Source organism: Hypanus sabinus, assembly GCF_030144855.1.
Source record: "Hypanus sabinus isolate sHypSab1 chromosome X1 unlocalized genomic scaffold, sHypSab1.hap1 SUPER_X1_unloc_4, whole genome shotgun sequence".
Lineage (NCBI taxonomy): Eukaryota > Metazoa > Chordata > Chondrichthyes > Myliobatiformes > Dasyatidae > Hypanus > Hypanus sabinus.
Genome location: NW_026778973.1, coordinates 438,634 through 456,935, shown reverse-complemented (window position 1 = coordinate 456,935; position 18,302 = coordinate 438,634). Strand labels below are relative to the sequence as shown.

At 52.0% G+C, this 18,302-nt stretch overlaps 1 protein-coding gene across 1 annotated transcript in view; it reads right to left on the bottom strand.

Annotated features, from left to right (window-relative positions):
• Positions 1–18,302, bottom strand: part of LOC132385646 (src kinase-associated phosphoprotein 2-like) — a 410,120-nt gene that overhangs the window by 335,062 nt on the left and 56,756 nt on the right. The window contains exon 3 of the mRNA XM_059957835.1: positions 6,259–6,284. Coding sequence (XP_059813818.1) covers positions 6,259–6,284 — 26 coding nt within the window. The remainder of the gene's footprint in view (positions 1–6,258; positions 6,285–18,302) is intronic.

The window sequence follows — 18,302 nt, the reverse complement described above, 5'->3', positions numbered from 1 at the left end:
ACTCTGAGTAAAGAAATACCCCCTCGTGTTTCCCTTAAACTTCTGCCCCCTAACTCTCAAATCATGTCCTCTAGTTTGAATAAACGAGAGGTTTCTTAGCAGAACGCTGAAAATACCGTATCGAGACAGGGTAACAGGGTAATGAGGCGGTACCCCAACGTGCCCGTACAAAAAGATCTTTAATGAGAGCATTAAATGAGAGGAAACTTAAATTCCTGGGCCATGTCGTCAGAAAGGGGGAAATGGAATGCCTGGGAAACGCGGAAGAGGAAGGTGAAGGAGATATATGGACACTGTGGGAGAACCCACAGGTCCAAGTGTGCGATATATCATTGACGCAGCGTGGGATTGTTTGATGTGGAAACCTTGATCGCCCAAGGGTGTAACGGGCGAGGCACGTGAAGGAGAAGATGCCCACTCACGGGGGAGGCTTCGGGAGTGAACCCCGAGGGGAAAATCCGGAGCTGGAGTCCCTGAGGCAGTCCTACGTTGAGTTCAACGCTGACCGGCAACTCCCGGTGCCAGACTGTATCGGTCTCTGCCGTTCCTTTGGGTTCATCGGCTGCGTGGAGAGGGGGAGCCCGCTACACGGGCAACAGCTCACTCTCCGTATCATACTGCCCTGGCTTGTGTATCCGGACAGCCGGGACGCAACGTCCACGGTTGTCCCCGACCAACCAAGCCCTCAGTGTGGCAGGCTGGGGGGCCGTAGGGGGCAGGGGACTATAACGGCGCAGTTACTCACAGTTTCCTGTACAGGAGCCGCGGCCCCGAAATTAGAATCACATTTCAAAACTTTTAAAAACTAATGACACAGACCAAATGGCAGCTCGGGGATTTGTTAAAAACCCTTTTATTTGTGAGAGAAAGCCGGGGGGGGGGGGTGAAAAGAGAGAACGTGGGCAGTAATTTCACAGGAGGCAGTAGAAGCCACATAGTCTGCTAATTACTTTGCAGATGAAAGTCGTTTACAGTGTGTGAGAAACAGTACAGATATTGAAAGTATGCCGTAGTTTTGAGCAAGTACTGAGTGAAGTATCTCACGCACAGCAGGTTGTAATTTGCAGACTGTTGTGTAATTTACAGCTGAACCGTGGTGTTTGGTATCAACCTCTCCGCAATGGGAGGCAGGGGCTAAGATGTCAAAATATATGGAAGCCACCAGTAAGAGGCGAACTTTTCTTCCCCCCCACCCCCATAGCATTTCTGCGTTATCACTTTCCCACAGAGTGAATACTCCACCGAGGTGTTCTGGATCACAGTGAGGGACCAGGGGGGCAGGGGGCCGCTTCAGTCCCGCTCAAAGTTTAATTGAGATGTTGCCCTTCCAAGGTAATCTGAGCCTAGTCAAGGGACAGTTTACAATGGCCAATTATCCCACCAAACGTCCCGTCTCTGGACTGGGGGCTTACAAGCTCCTTAAGGGCAGCGGCGAGAATCGAACCCGGGTCTCCCGTGACTGTAAAGCGTCGCGCTGCCCCCCCCCCCCACCCCAAAGTGCCTGCATGTCACCGTGCACGACCCTCAGCTCCATTTCCTCGCCGGCATTCACAACGGGACGAAGCTGTACGGCAGAATCAACGACGCGCTCCACATAGTCGAAGACGGGCGAGCAAACAGGGTGGAAGGGAGTGCAACTGTGAAAATGCAAATAAATCACACTGACTTGAAAGTGAGTCCATAGGTCGGAAAATCAGTTCCGAGTTGAGGTGGGTGAAGTTATCCACCCCGGTTCAGGAGCCTGATGGTTGAGGAGCAATAACTGTTCCTGAACCTGGTGGTGTGGGTCCGAGGCTCCTGTATCTCCCTCCTGATGGTTGATGGGTAATAACTGTTCCTGAACCTGGTGGTGTGGGACCAGAGGCTCCTGTGCCTCCTTCCTGATGGTTGAGGGGTAATAACTGTCCCTGAACCTGGTGGTGTGGGTCCTGAGGCTCCTGTACCTCCTTCCTGATGGCTGAGGGGTGATAACTGTCCCTAAACCTGGTGGTGTGGGTCCTGAGGCTCCCGTACCTCCTTCCTGATGGTTGAGGGGTAATAACTGTCCCTGAACCTGGTGGTGTGGGTCCTGAGGCTCCTGTACCTCCTTCCTGATGGCTGAGGGGTGATAACTGTCCCTGAACCTGGTGGTGTGGGTCCTGAGGCTCCCGTACCTCCTTCCTGATGGTTGAGGGGTAATAACTGTCCCTGAACCTGGTGGTGTGGGTCCTGAGGCCCCCGCACCACCTTCCTGATGGTTGAGGGGTACTAACTGTCCCTGAACCTGGTGGTGTGGGTCCTGAGGCTCCTGTACCTCCTTCCTGATGGTTGAGGGGTGATAACTGTTCCTGAACCTGGTGGTGTGGGTCCTGAGGCTCCCATACCTCCTTCCTGATGGTTGAGGGGTAATAACTGTTCCTGAACCTGGTGGTGTGGGTCCTGAGGCTCCTGTACCTCCTTCCTGATGGTTGAGGGGTAGTAACTGTCCCTGAACCTGGTGGTGTGGGTCCTGAGGCCCCCGTACCTCCAGGCCGGATGGCAGTGTTGAGGGGAGAGGAGAGCATGGCCTGGATGGTGGGGATCTCTGATGGCAGATGCTGCTCCCCTGCCATTGTGCAGACGTGCTCAGTGGTGGGGGTGGGGGGGTTTTTCCTGCGCTGGACTGGCTTGTGTTCACCAGGTTCTGCAGGATTTTCCCCTCTTCTTCCCGTGCCGGACCGTGACGATACTCCCCGCCCTTTCCGTTTGCAATAGCACTTGCGTCTCGATCTTACGATCTACTTACGATGCGTTTGCGATCTACTCGCACAGCCTCCGGCTGGGACTGGCGTGACCGACGGTGGTGAAAAACGAGAGAGAGCCACTGACAGAATAAAGGAAAGCCCGGAACATCAGGGAGATGCCGTCCCAAAATGCCGCTGGTGTAACAGCAAGTAATTAATTACCACGATTAGACAAATGTACTTTCAAAGTTCAGTGTAACATGTGCCAAACTTTAATAAATACTGTAATAAATAAATAAAGTTTATTTATCATCTAATAAACTTTATTTAATAAATATGGTTTATCCTTCATAAACACAGTGAGAAAATGGATCTCGAGGCTGTATATGGTGACATAAACGTACACCGATAATAAAATTTACTTTGCTGCCCTCTTGCTTGGCAAGGCTCTTGGCAGTGTGGAGGATCAGAGGGATCCTGGGGTCCGAGTCCGTCAGACACTCAAAGCAGCTGCGCAGGTTGACTCTGTGGTTAAGAAGGCGTATGGTGTATTGGCCTTCATCAATTGTTGAATTGAATTTAGGGGCTGAGAGGTAATGTTGCAGCGATATAGGATCCTGGTCAGACCCCACTTGGAGTACTGTGTTCAGTTCTGGTCGCCTCACTACAGGAGGGACGTGGAAGCCATAGAAATGGTGCAGAGGAGATTTACAAGGATGTTGCCTGGATTGGGGAGCATGCCTTATGAGAATAGGTTGAGTGAACTCGGCCTTTTCTCCTTGGAGTGACGGAGGATGAGAGGTGACCTGATAGAGGCGTACAAGATGATGAGAGGCATTGATCGTGTGGATAGTCAGAGGCTTTTTCCCCAGGGTTGGAATGGCTAACACGAGAGGGCATAGTTTTAAGGTGCTGGGGAGTAGGTACAGAGGAGATGTCAGGGGTAAGTTTTTTACTCAGAGAGTGGTGAGTGTGTGGAATGGGCTGCCGGTGACGGTGGTGGAGGCGGATACGAGAGGGTCATTTAAGAGAATCCTGGACAGGTAAATGGAGCTCAGAAAAATAGAGGGCTATGGGTAAGTGTAGTAATTTCTAAGGTAGGGACATGTTCGGCACAGCTTTGTGGGCCGAAGGGCCTGTATTGTGCTGTAGGTTTTCTGTGTTTCTAAAATACTTATTTACAAGACTTCCACCACTTAATCCACACCTTTCTAAGAGGCAACAAGAGTCCGTCAGAATTGTGGCCATTCAGCCCATCGAGTCTGCTCCATCATGGCTGATCTGCTATCTCCTCTCAAACTCATTCTCCTGCCATCTCTCCGTAACACCCTTCGACACCCTTGCCAATCAAGAACCTATCAACCCCCACTTTCAACAGACCCTCCACAGCCGTCTGTGTCAACTAATTCCGCAGATTCTCCACCCTCTTGGCAAAAGAAATTCCTCCTCATCTCCGTTCTAAAGCAGGGGTCTCCCAACCTTTCTTTTTGGTGCCAGTTTGAAATGAATTGACTTTATTTCTCACATCCTCCACACCCACGAGGAGTAAAAATCTTCGCGTTACACCTCCATCTAAATGTGGAATGTGCAATCATGAACAGAACAGTCAATGTAATACAGAGTACACTCAGTCTGACGGCCTGGTGGAAGAAGCTGTCCCGGAGCCTGTTGGTCCTGGCTTTTATGCTGCCGTACCATTTCCCGGATGGTAGCAGCTGGAACAGTTTGTGGTTGGGGTGACTCGGGTCCCCAGTGATCCTTCGGGCCCCTTTTCACACACCTGTCCTTGTAAGCGCTAAAGGGGCATCCTTGTGTTCCGAGGCTGTGCCCTCTGGGTCCCAGATTCCTTCGCTCTAGGAAACGCCCACTCCTCGTAGGCTCTCTCTCCACTGTAGGGGTTCCCTATCGATGAAAGATAGGGGTCCGCGGCACGAGAAAGGTCCGTGAGCTTCTGATCTACAACATTACTGCTCTTCAGCGACAGCTGTCCGTGAGGAGCTCTGCAATGCGTCCTCTGGCTGTTTGTCTCCTCCCGGGTTAGGGGTAGTGAGTGGCGGGCTTGCAATGTCAGTGGCAGAAAGACAGCGGCCCCCTCCGGCACAACCCTCGGACGGCGCTGGCTGCCGGCTCAAATCAACGCAGTTCACGAGGGGTCTCGCCGTGAAGGTTAGGCCAGAGATTCACCCTTTATTCATCCCTCGCACCTGACGAAGTGACCGCCGGGTGTCTGCTCAAAGGACGTTCATTGTCAAAGTGTCGAGCCCTGCGTTTTGCTGCCGCGCGTTCAGAGACGCTCCTGCGAGGCGCGGTTAGAGTTACGGTCGGCTTTGAACCAGCCTGGCCCTTCTCCTCCGACCTCTCTCCCTTTCACCCCCAGGACTGCCGCCCACCGGCCGTTTCCTTCCTCCCGCGCCACTCTCTGTAGCAACACTTGAGACGACTGCGCGTGAAAATCCCGGCAGTTTCTGGGACACTGAGACCACCCCGTCTGGCACCGACAATCATTTCACACGGTCGAGGTCACCTAGATCACATTTCTCCCCCCATTCTGATGTTTGGGTCACGAACAACGGCTGAACGTCGTGCCCGTGTCCGGGTGCTCGCAGGCATCGAGTTGCTGTCCCGCGATTGGCTGATCAGATATTCGCATTAGCCGGCAGTGTCCAGGTGTACCAGGGTATCTCTGAGTCTCATTTTGTATATATGATGCTGATATATATCTGATACTGATTCTTGATGATTTCTATCGGTTTAATACTTTGAAAAGAAATACACAGCTTACACCCAGTTTCCCTCGGGATCAATAAAGTACGCCTGTACACAAAAACTACAGGCAACGGTCAGGTCGGCACAGAAGTTCAATGGCTGCACTTTACCATCGCTGCAGGACTCCTATGCGTCCAGGTCAAAGAAGCGGGCGGGGGGGAAAAGAAAACCTTTGGGAACCCCATCCAACCAGCCTCTCAAAGCCTGCATCACTCACAGCCCTGGACACCCATGCTCTTCTGCCACTGCCGGCCCTTTCACCTCAAGGTGCGACAGAAGCTTGACTAAAACAAAAAAACTCGGTGCCACCTTAAGAGTTCCCTCTCCCAGGCGATTAACCCGATCCACCCCTCCACTCCAAGCCACGTTTTAGAATGCCGTTTACCACTTCAATTACAAGCTGGTATTCGTGTGATCATGCACATGTTTTATCCCGTATCCGTAAACTTCCCTCTCAAACTTCTTTTTATCTTTTGTTTTGGTGTGACTGCCGAACGTTCATCGCATCTCGCGCCCTGCCCAACACACCGCGGCGAATCTCTCATACACAGACAGCGGATAAAGTTTTTAAAGGTGAGGGTTGAGCGTCGTGGCCTTGCAATAGACAGGCCTGATTCCCCCAGAGCTGAGAACAGCTTGCCTTCGACCGTGCAGCCCTGCTGTTATCTCTGTCTAGTCCCGAGTGATAACGCTTTCAGCAACACCAATGCGGCCGACACCAGCCTCGCCCACTCAATAAACTCCCATCAGCAAAAGCTGCTCCCCAGCCTTAAATTCCACTCCCGCTTACCTTTGACCTGGAGCTCTTGCTGATATCTGGAAAAGAAGAGAAGAGAAGTCAGTGAAACAAAACTATCCACCTGGAAATGTACAGAATTTGTGACTACAGGTTACAGCGGTCTTGAAAGAGTCATGTTTCATTTGGGGGGTGGGCAGGAACAAGACTTGCTGTGTCACCAATAACCAGAGGCGCAGAATCTGAGAAAGAAACAGCAGAGAAACAGGCCGTTCAGCCCATCTAGTCTGTGTCGAACCGTTTAATCTGCCTAGTCCCATTGGCCAGCACCCGGCCCGTCGCCCCTAACATCCTCCTACCCAGCCAAACTTCTGCTGAAGATCAAAACGGAGCTCGTCCCCCACTCTCACCACCCCCCAAGCAAAGATATTTCTCCCCCCACTTCCCCTTGAACTTTTCACCTTTCACCCTTTAACCCATGACCTCTGGTCACAGGGTCTACAAGCCAACCTCGGTGAAAAAAACCTGCTTGCTTTTAACTGATCTATACCGAGGGAGGGAAGAGAGGGGGGAGCCTCTATCAATTCTCCCCTCAATCTTCTACATTCCAAGGAATAAAGTCCTTAATGAAGTCTACTTCCTGAGGAGAACAAGGTCCTTTAACATCTGCCGGACGATGCTGAGTATGTTCTAAGAGTCTGTGGTGGCCAGTGATATCATGTTTGCTGTTGTGTGGTGGGGCAACAGGCTGAGGGTAGCAGACACCAACAGAATCAACAAACTCATTGGTAAGGCCAGTGATGTTGTGGGGGTGGAACTGGACTCTCTGACGGTTGTGTCTGAAAAGAGGATGCTGTCCAAGTTGGATGCCATCTTGGACAATGTCTCCCATCCACTCCATAATGTACTGGTTAGGCACAGGAGTACATTCAGCCAGAGACTCATTCCACCGAGATGCAACACTGAGCGTCACAGGAAGTCATTCCCGCCTGTGGTCATCAAACTTTACAACTCCTCCCTCAGAGTGTCAGACACCCTGAGCCAATAGGCTGGTCCTGGACATTTTCCCACTTGGCATAACTTACTTATTATTATTTAATTATTTATGGTTTTATATTGCTATATTTCTTCACCATTCTTGGTTGGTGCAACTGTAACAAACCCCAATTTCCCTCGGGATCAATAAAGTATGTCTGTCTGTCTGTCTGTCTAAATAGTCTTTCCTTATAACTCAGGTCCTCCGGACCCAGCAACATTCTTGTAAATTTTTCCTGTACTCTTTCAACCTTATTTACATCTTTCCTGTAGCTAGGACACCAAAACTGCACACAACACTCCATATTATGCCTCACCAGTGTCTTACAGAACTTCAACATAACATCCCGTCTCCTGTGTTCAATACTTGAGATTTATGAAGACCAATGTGCTCGAGGCTTTCTTTACTCACCCAGCAAATTCCTACAGATATACCATGGAGAGCATTTGAGCAGGCTGCATCACCGTCTGCACAGGATCAGAAAAAGCTGCAGAAAGTTGTAAACTCAGTCAGCTCCATCACGGGCACTGGCCTCCCCAGCACCCAGGACACCTTCAAAAGGCAATGCCTGAAAAAGGCAGCATCCGTCTTGAATGATCACTATAATCCCATTACCACCATCAGGGATGAGGTACAGGAGCCTGAAGGCACACACTCAGCGATTCAGGAACAGCTTCTTCCCCTCTGCCATCAGGGAGGAGGTACAGGAGCCTGAAGGCACACACTCAGCGATTCAGGAACAGTTTCTTCCCCTCTGCCATCAGGGAGGAGGTACAGGAGCCTGAAGACACACTCTCAACGATTCAGGAACAGCTTCTTCCCCTCTGCCATCAGGGAGGAGGTACAGGAGCCTGAAGACACACACTCAACGATTCAGGAACAGCTTCTTCCCCACTGCTGTCTGATTGTAGAATGGACATTGAACCCGTGAACCCTACCTCACTACTTGTTTTGTTAATATGTATGCCTTATTGTAATTTCTAATACGTTTTACCTGCTGCACCCTACAGCTGTCGCAAAACGGCAAGGGCCTGGATGGAGAACTGGCTGGCGGTGGGTGTGGAGCTTACAAGGATTTAGGAAGTTTGCAAAGTTGTCACATCGAGACCTGCAGTGAAATGTGTGAGGGGTATGGTGTGTGTGGATGGGGGAGGGGGGAATGAAGCAAGAAGCCGGGTGGTGACTGGCAGAAGAAGGGATCTGATTGGGGAGGAGAGTGGGAGAAAGGGAAGGAAGAGGGGCACCAGGAGGAGGTGATAGGCAGGTGAGGAGTCTAAGAAGTTCAAAGTTCAAAGCAAACTTGAATATCGAAGTACGTACACGACAACCGTGAAGTTTATTTTAATACTTAGTAGATCTATAGTAGGACAACCCCAACAGAATCAGTGAAAGACTGCCTAAACTGGGTGCAGGAGATGGCAAACTGCACAAATAAGAGAAGGAATAATTATAATAATAAAAAAGTAAGCAGTGGATCTCCAGAACAAGACTCCTTGAAAGGGAGCCCGTGGGTTGTGGGGACATTTCAGTGACTAAGTGACTGAGTGTTAAGAGGGGGAGAATGGAAGAAGAGGGGAGGGTGCCAACCATAAAGCTGAGCACGTCTGCAGACACTGACAATGCCGGTGAAACGCCGGAAGAACTCAGCCGGTCAGGCAGTTTCAGGCCGTGACCCTCTCTTCGGAGAGGAGGGGGCCACAGCTCTTGCTCGGCGGCCCTTCCACACGCAGCCGATGGCCCGTTGCCCCCTCCCGGGCTGTCTCCCCTCAGCCCTTCTGAACATTCCACGACGTCGGCACGGGAGAGAGAGAGAGTGAAAAAGAACATAGCTGCACTTATGTTAAATCCATCAAAAAAAAACCTTTCTTCATTTACCAGAGGACAAATTGGAGCCACTCCTTCCTAGTACTGCCAAGTGCTGACGGACTTCTCTGTTATTGTTGGAGGTGGTCAAATGGAAAGAGTCATTCAACAGTTAAAATGCAAATATAGCAAAGTTGTGTGTTTTCTTTTTCATTTTTCTAACTCCAGTCCAGCCAGGACTGAATCTTTTGACTGTGTACAAACCATAAATCATCCCACCGGCCCTGCCTCCTGTCCATATTTACATCATCAATTTGCGGGGGTTAATAGATATCAAGAGTCTCTGCCGCGCCTGGGTATCGATGCCGAGCTTCCCCGTGTCCTCGATAAATTCAGAGCAGTTCCCCGGCCCTCTTGGCATTGGCCACGTTGATCTGTGAAATGTCTAACAAGGGAACAAACCTCAGTCCCCAATCAGAGCACTTTCCAAGTATGGCACGGCTCCAGAACCAACTGAATTCTGAATTAAATAATGGCCTGCAAATGTTTAGGCATGACATTGATGTATGAGACAAGGCTGAAGTGAAATAACTGGAGTCTGTTATCTGAACGGTTGCCATTGAAGCCAACCATGTTCCATTGTCTACAAAAACAACAAACTGCTTAAATATGCTTATGCTAATCGAACAGATGTGGTCCCGGCAGAAGGCGCGGAGTTGTATCCAGATTACCATCTCATGCACTACGCAATTACCAGCCAAACAAGGACCTAGTCTTGACCGAGAAAAATGAAGCTCTCTACTCCAACTTGGCTGGGCCGCAGCCATTTCCTCCAGGAGGTGAAGAGGTCAGGCACATTCAAGGGTTTCACCTCCAACAACCCCTCCCTCCCCACACACACCCACCCAACACTTCCTCAATTCTGCACCCCCTCCCTAAAGGTAGTTCCACCAAAGGGAAAGCTCTCCCCAGCCTTGAGCACATCTGCAAGGAGCACTGTCACAGGAAAGCAGTGTCCGTCATCAAGGACCCCCAGGACATGATCTCTTCTCACTGTTACCATCAGGGAGGAGGTACAGGAGCCTCAGGACCCACACCACCAGGGTCATGAACAGTTATTACCCATCAACCATCAGGAAGGGGGTACAGGAGCCTCAGGACCCACACCACCAGGTTCAGGGACAGTTATTACCCCCTCAACCATCAGGAAGGAGTTACAGGAGCCTCAGGACCCACCCCACCAGGTTCAGGAACAGTTACCACCCCTCAACCATCAGGAAGGAGGTACAGGAGCCTCAGGACCCACACCACCAGGTTCAGAAACAGTTATTACCCCCTCAACCATCCGGAAGGAGGTACAGGAGCCTCAGGACACACACCACCAGGTTCAGGAACAGTTATTACCCCTCAACCATCTGGAAGGAGGTACAGGAGCCTCAGGACCCACACCACCAAGTTCAGGAACAGTTATTACCCCCCAACCATCGGGAAGGAGGTACAGGAGCCTCAGGACCCACACCACCAGGTTCAGGAACAGTTATTACCCCTCAACCATCGGGAAGGAGGTACAGGAGCCTCAGGACCCACACCACCAAGTTCAGGAACAGTTATTACCCCCCAACCATCAGGAAGGAGGTACAGGGGCCTCAGGTCCGCATCTGCACCGTGTCCCTCAGGTAAGGAGACCGGAACTGCAAAAGGTTGACTCACTTGCACTTCCCAGTTCTACTAGAAATTCCTGCAAGAAAACCGCGTGGGAGGGCCTGGCAATGTACCGGCCAGCACGATGCCTCGCCGTTTCAGTGACTGGGGCCCGATTCCCGCTGCTGCCTGTACGTTCTGCCTGTGGCTGCGTGGATCTCCACCCGGTACTCCGGTTTCCTCCCACCGTCCCAAAACAGAGCGGTTCGCAGCCTAACTGGCCATCCTGAATCGGCTAGGGTTAAAGTCAGGCATGCTTGGGGGGGCTCAGATCGAGGTGGGGGGGGGGGAAGAGACGACTCCGCGGTGTTTCTCAATAGACCAAGAAATAGATAGATAAATAGGCAGATAGATAGACAGAGAGAGAGTTAGATAGACACGAATGAAAAAGTTAATGAACATGAAGGTAACGTGATGACATATGTGGCCTTCAAAAGTGAACTTGCTTTAAACTTCAGTTGCTGGTCATACGAGTTATTTTAGTAAAGGCAGCACTTAGCAGAGAATTACAGGTAAAGCTAATGCCGCAAATGACAGACTTACTGCAAAACAGACTGAGCTGCAGGGCATGCCTCGATTAAGCTGAGGGGAGGCGTCATGCAGACATGTCCAAAAGAACAGTCCTGCCACCCACACCGTAACGGGACAGTTCTCCGTCCTCACTGTGATGGGACAGTCCCCCCAGTCCTCACCGAGTCGGGACAGACTCCCCCTTCCCGTCCTCACCGAGACGGGACAGTCCCCCATCCTCACTGTGACGGGACGGACCCCCCAGTCCTCTCCGAGACGGGACGGACCCCCCAGTCCTCACTGTGACGGGACGGACCCCCCAGTCCTCTCCGAGACGGGACGGACCCCCCAGTCCTCACTGTGATGGGACGGACCCCCCAGTCCTCTCCGCGACGGGACGGTCCCCCCAGTCCTCAACGAGATGGGACAGATCACCCCCCCATCCTCACCGAGACGGGACAGTCCCCCATCCTCACTGTGACGGGACGGACCCCCCAGTCCTCACTGTGACGGGACGGACCCCCCAGTCCTCTCCGAGATGGGACGGACCCCCCAGTCCTCACTGTGATGGGACGGACCCCCCAGTCCTCTCCGAGATGGGACGGACCCCCCAGTCCTCACTGTGACGGGACGGACCCCCCAGTCCTCTCCGAGACGGGACAGTCCCCCATCCTCACTGTGACGGGACGGACCCCCCAGTCCTCACTGTGACGGGACGGACCCCCCAGTCCTCTCCGAGATGGGACGGACCCCCCAGTCCTCACTGTGACGGGACGGACCCCCCAGTCCTCTCCGAGACGGGACGGACCCCCCAGTCCTCACTGTGATGGGACGGACCCCCCAGTCCTCTCCGCGACGGGACGGACCCCCCAGTCCTCTCCGCGACGGGATGGACCCCCCAGTCCTCAACGAGATGGGACAGATCACCCCCCCCATCCTCACCGAGACGGGACAGTCCCCCATCCTCACTGTGACGGGACGGACCCCCCAGTCCTCACCGAGATGGGACAGACCCCCCCCCCCCATCCTCACCGAGACGGGACAGTCCCCCATCCTCACTGTGACGGGACGGACCCCCCAGTCCTCTCCGAGACGAGACGGACCCCCAGGTCCTCTCTGTGATGGGACGGACCCCCCAGTCCTCTCCGAGATGGGACGAACCCCCCAGTCCTCACTGTGACGGGACGGACCCCCCAGTCCTCTCCGAGACGGGACGGACCCCCCAGTCCTCACTGTGATGGGACGGACCCCCCAGTCCTCTCTGAGATGGGACGGACCCCCCAGTCCTCTCCGAGACGGGACGGACCCCCCAGTCCTCACTGTGATGGGACGGACCCCCCAGTCCTCTCCGAGATGGGACGGACCCCCCAGTCCTCTCCGAGACGGGACGGACCCCCAGTCCTCACTGAGACGGGACGGACCCCCCAGTCCTCTCCGAGATGGGACGGACCCCCCAGTCCTCTCCGAGACGGGACGGACCCCCAGTCCTCACTGTGACGGGACGGACCCCCCCCAGTCCTCTCCGAGATGGGACGGACCCCCCAGTCCTCACTGAGACGGGACGGACCCCCCAGTCCTCTCTGAGACGGGACGGACCCCCCAGTCCTCTCCGAGACGGGACGGACCCCCCAGTCCTCTCCGAGATGGGACGGACCCCCCAGTCCTCTCCGAGAAGGAGCTTGGTTTGCTCAACACTGGGGCTCCACGGAGGCACCCTTCAGGCCCGTAAGAGCTGAGGTGGACAAAAATGACCGCCAGTATCAGATACTGCTGTCAACATCAATTTATTATCAAGATGCAGATACCCTAAGTCGCCATGCAACTGTATGATTCAATTTCTTGCTGGCTTACTCAATAAGTCCACAGCTGAATAATAACCATAACAGAATCAATGAAAGACCCCACCAACCTGGGTGTTCAACCAGTGTGCAGAAGGCATCAAATCTGTCAAATTCAAAAACAAACAAAATCATAATAAATAAGCAACAAATATGATATGAGGAGTCTCTGAAGGTCAGTCCACAGGTTGTCCCCTTCATTTCAATGAAGGGGCAAGGGGCAAGTGAAGTTGAGACAAGTTACCCTCTTCAGGACTGTGATGGTTGAGGGGTAATAACTGTTCCTGACCCTGGCAGTGTGGGCCCTAAGGCTCCTGTACCTGCTTCCTGATGTTTGAGGGGTAATAACTGTTCCTGAACCTGGTGGTGTGGGTCCTGAGGCTCCTGTACCTCTTTCCTGATGTTTGAGGGGTAATAACTGTTCCTGACCCTGGTGGTGTGGGCCCTGAGGCTCCTGTACCTCCTTCCTGATGTTTGAGGGGTAATAACTGTTCCTGACCCTGGTGGTGTGGGCCCTGAGGCTCCTGTACCTCCTTCCTGATGTTTGAGGGGTAATAACTGTTCCTGAACCTGGTGGTGTGGGCCCTGAGGCTCCTGTACCTCCTTCCTGATGTTTGAGGGGTAATAACTGTTCCTGAAGCAGGTGGTGTGGGCCCTGAGGCTCCTGAACCTTCTTCCTGATGGTTGAGGGGGTATTAACGTTCCTGAACCTGGTGGTGTGGGCCCTGAGGCTCCTGTACCTCCTTCCTGATGGTTGAGGGGTAATAACTGTTCCTGAACCTGGTGGTGTGGGACCTGAGGTTCCTGTACCTCCTTTCTGATGTTTGAGGAGCAATAACTGTTCCTGAACCTGGTGGTGTGGGCCCTGAGGCTCCTGTACCTCCTTCCTGATGGTTGAGGGGTAATAACTGTTCCTGAACCTGGTGGTGTGAGACCTGAGGCTCCTGTATCTCCTTCCTGATGGTTGAGGGGTAATAACTGTTCCTGAACCTGGTGGTGTGGGCCCTGAGGCTCCTGTACCTCCTTCCTGATGGTTGAGGGGGTATTAACGTTACTGAGCTTGGTGGTGTGGGTTCTGAGGCTCCTGTACCTCCTTCCTGATGGTTGAGGGGTAATAACTGTTCCTGAACCTGGTGGTGTGGGCCCTGAGGCTCCTGTACCTCCTTCCTGATGTTTGAGGGGTAATAACTGTTCCTGAACCAGGTGGTGTGGGCCCTGAGGCTCCTGTACCTTCTTCCTGATGGTTGAGGGGGTATTAACGTTCCTGAGCTTGGTGGTGTGGGTTCTGAGGCTCCTGTACCTCCTTCCTGATGGTTGAGGGGATAATAACTGTTCCTGAACCTGGTAGTGTGAGTCCTGAGGCTCCTGTACCTCCTTCCTGATGGTTGAGGGATAATAACTGTTCCTGAACCTGGTGGTGTGGGTCCTGAGGCTCCAGTACTTCCTTCCTGATGGTCGAGGGGTAATAACTGTTCCTGAACCTGATGGTGTGGGACCTGAGGCTCCTGTACCTCCTTCCTGATGGTTGAGGGGATAATAACTGTTCCTGAACCTGATGGTGTGGGACCTGAGGCTCCTGTACCTCCTTCCTGATGGTTGAGGGGATAATAACTGTTCCTGAACCTGGTGGTGTGAGTCCTGAGGCTCCTGTACCTCCTTCCTGATGGTTGAGGGGATAATAACAGTCCCTGAACCTGGTGGTGTGAGTCCTGAGGCTCCTGTACCTCCTTCCTGATGGCAGCAGCGAGAAGAGAGCATGTCCTGGGAGCTGGAGGCCCCTGATGGCAGATGGGGCTTTCCTGCAACAATGATCTGTGGAGACCTGCTCTATGGCTGGAAGGGCTTCACTCATGGTGGGCTGGGCCATAAACACAACTCTTTGGAGGATTCTTCGTTCAAGGACGGTGGTGTTTCCAACCCAGGCTGAACTGAAGCCGGTTAAAACTCTCTCCACTGCACAACATCTGTAGAAGTTCGTCAAAGCTGTAGACCTTCCCAAACTCCTCAAGAAGGTGAGGCACTGTTGTGCTTTCTTCGTAATTGCCTTTGCATGCTGAAGTGATAACATCGAGGAATTTGACGTTGCTGACCCCTTTCCATCTCTGACCTTCCGATGAGGACCCATTTCCTCTCCTGAGGTCAATAATCAGCTCCTCGGTCTTGCTGCCATTGAGCGAGAGGCTGCCGAAGTGGCACCGACTCAGCCCGATCCGCGGATCCTCGACCACCGCCCCCCCCGACGACGCGTCACCACCTTCGATGCAGCCTCCGACAGCAGTGTCACCAGTGGACGTGGACCCCCCCCCTCACGGGGCAAAACCCCCGAAGCCCCCTTTGAATCCGTCGGCGGGGAGCGAGGTCTGCCCGCGGCAACCCGACGCCCACTCGGTGCCCACGGAGCAAAGAGTTCACGTCACCTGGGCTGAACGTGCGCCTCAGCAAAGGGCAGGGATGCCAAGAGGCTGCAGGAACCTGGGCCCCTGCCAGACCTCCATCAAAACAGCATGCGGCTGGGAGTGATTATCAAGCAGAAATCCAACCGCGGGGTTTAGGTAACTCTATAAACGAGGACTGAGAAACTGGAGCAGTTTATAACAGTCCAGAATTACAGGATTGAATTACAGCCTTGAACCTTCTCCAGGAGAGCTGGCAACCACTCCCCTCGGCTCATCTGCTGAGCACTGGTGCCAAATGCCATTTGTCGAACTTGGGGAGACGGAGAAAAAAAACACACCTCGCACTCGATGATTAACAAGCGATGGCTGCCAACCCCTGCCGGGGATGCCTGCAAATGATTTCTCTGGCTCTGGAATTTCCCCTCTTCAGAAGAAACTTCTCTCAGACAATTCTAGCGCTGGATCACGTAACAGGAGCAGCAGAATTAGACGATTCACTCCGCTCTGCCAGTCCATCACGGCTGATTTATTATCCCTCTCAAACCCAATGTCCCTATAATCTTTGACGTCCATATACCATGACCTAAAGATATAGGAGTGGAATTAAACCATACCAACATAGCTGATTTATTACCCCCTCTCAACCCCAATTTCCCTATAATCTTTGACGTCCATATACCATAAAACCTGGACATTAAACCACGGCTGATTTATTATCCCCTCTCAACCCCATTCTCCTGCGTTCTCCCCGTAACCTTTGACACCCTGACTAATCAAGAACCTATTAACCTCCACTTTAAATCTACCAAAAATCTTGGCTTCCACAGTCGTCTGTGCAAATGAATTCCACAGATTCATCACCCTCTGGCTAAAAGAAATTCCCCCTCGTCTCTAAGCTAAACAGATGTCCTATTCTGAGGAAACATCCTCTCCACATCCACTCCATCTGTGTCCTCTGGTCCTAGACTCCCCCACTATAGGAAACATCCTCTGCACCTCCACTCTATCTGTGTCCTCTGGTCCTAGAATCCACCACTATAGGAAACATCCTCTCCACATCCACTCTATCTGTGCCCTCTGGTCCTAGACTCCCCCACTACAGGAAACATCCTCTCCACATCCACTCTATCTGTGGTCCTAGACTCCACCACTGTAGGAAACATCCTCTCCACATCCACTCTATCTGCGTCCTCTGGTCCTAGACTCCACCACTATAGGAAACATCCTCTCCACATCCACTCTATCTGTGTCCTCTGGTCCTAGACTCCCCCACTATAGGAAACATCCTCTCTACATCCACTCTATCTGTGTCCTCTGGTCCTAGACTCCCCCACTACAGGAAACATCCTCTCCACATCCACTCTATCTGTGTCCTCTGGTCCTAGACTCCCCCACTATAGGAAACATCCTCTCCACATTCGCTCTATCTGTGTCCTCTGGTCCTAGACTCCACCACTATAGGAAACATCCTCTCCACATCCACTCTATCTGTGTCCTCTGGTCCTAGACTCCCCCACTACAGGAAACATCCTCTCCACATCCACTCTATCTGTGTCCTCCAGTCCTAGACTCCCCCACTATAGGAAACATCCTCTCCACATTCGCTCTATCTGTGTCCTCTGGTCCTAGACTCCACCACTATAGGAAACATGTGTGTGTTTGTGTGTGTCTGTGCATGTGTGTCTTGGTGTGTGTGTGTGTGTGTGTGTGTGTGTGTGTGTGTGTGTGTGCGCGCGCGCGCATGTATATTTGTGGGTCTATGTCTGAGTGCATGTGTGTGTTTATGTGTTTGGTATGTGTGTTTGTATGTGTGTGTGTCTGTGTGTGTGATGCAGATTCACGGGTTTGGTGAGTGAGACCGAAGCTACGATATGAATAAGCACATTAACTGTGTCTTTTCCAACAGTAAAACATTTGGCCCAGCATCTAACCCACTCTAAACTACAGGATCTGTGACAGTAAACATTCAGTAACTCAACAGACCATTCATTTAGCCTTCCCAAGTTATTCAAGTTCAAAACCAAACATTCACCAGGCACTTTAGGTGTGTGCGTGTGTGTGTGTGTGTGTGTGTGTGTGTGTGTGTGTGTGTGTGTGTGTGTGTATATGTGTATGTCTGTGTGTATATGTGTGTGTATGTGTCTGTCTGTGTGTATGTGTGTGTATATGTGTGTGTATGTGTGTGAGTCTGTGTGTGTCTGTGTGTGTATGTATATGTGTGTCTAATTGTGTGTCTGTGTGCATGTGTCTGTGTGTGTATATATGTATATGTGTATGTGTGTGTGTATGTATATGTATGTGTGTGTGTGCCTGTGTCTGTCTATCTGTGTGTGTGTGTGTATATGTGTATGTCTGTGTGTATATGTGTGTGTGTATGTGTGTCTGTATGTGTGTGTATATGTGTATGTGTGAGTCTGTGTGTGCATGTCTGTGTGTGTGTATGTATATGTGTGTCTGTCTAATTGTATGTGTGTGTCTGTGTGTGTAAATATGTATATGTGTGTCTGTCTAATTGTGTGTGTGTGTGTGTGTGTGCCTGTGTCTGTCTATCTGTGTGTGAGTGTGTGTGTGTGTGTGTGTGCGTGCCTGAGACTTTTGCACGGTACTCTACTTGTAAATGCATGTAGTGAATCAAGTCGTTTCTTAACAGTGCCTCCTGGCTTTCTGGAATTGCATTTATTGATCTAAGCTGGGGTGGAATTCAGTTCCCATTTTTACACTGCCTCCTTCCTCACGGTTGTATTTCTATTTTCATTCATTCCACTGGACAACAAATTTTATCGCTAGTGTTGCTTCCTCGGAATTTCTGATTTT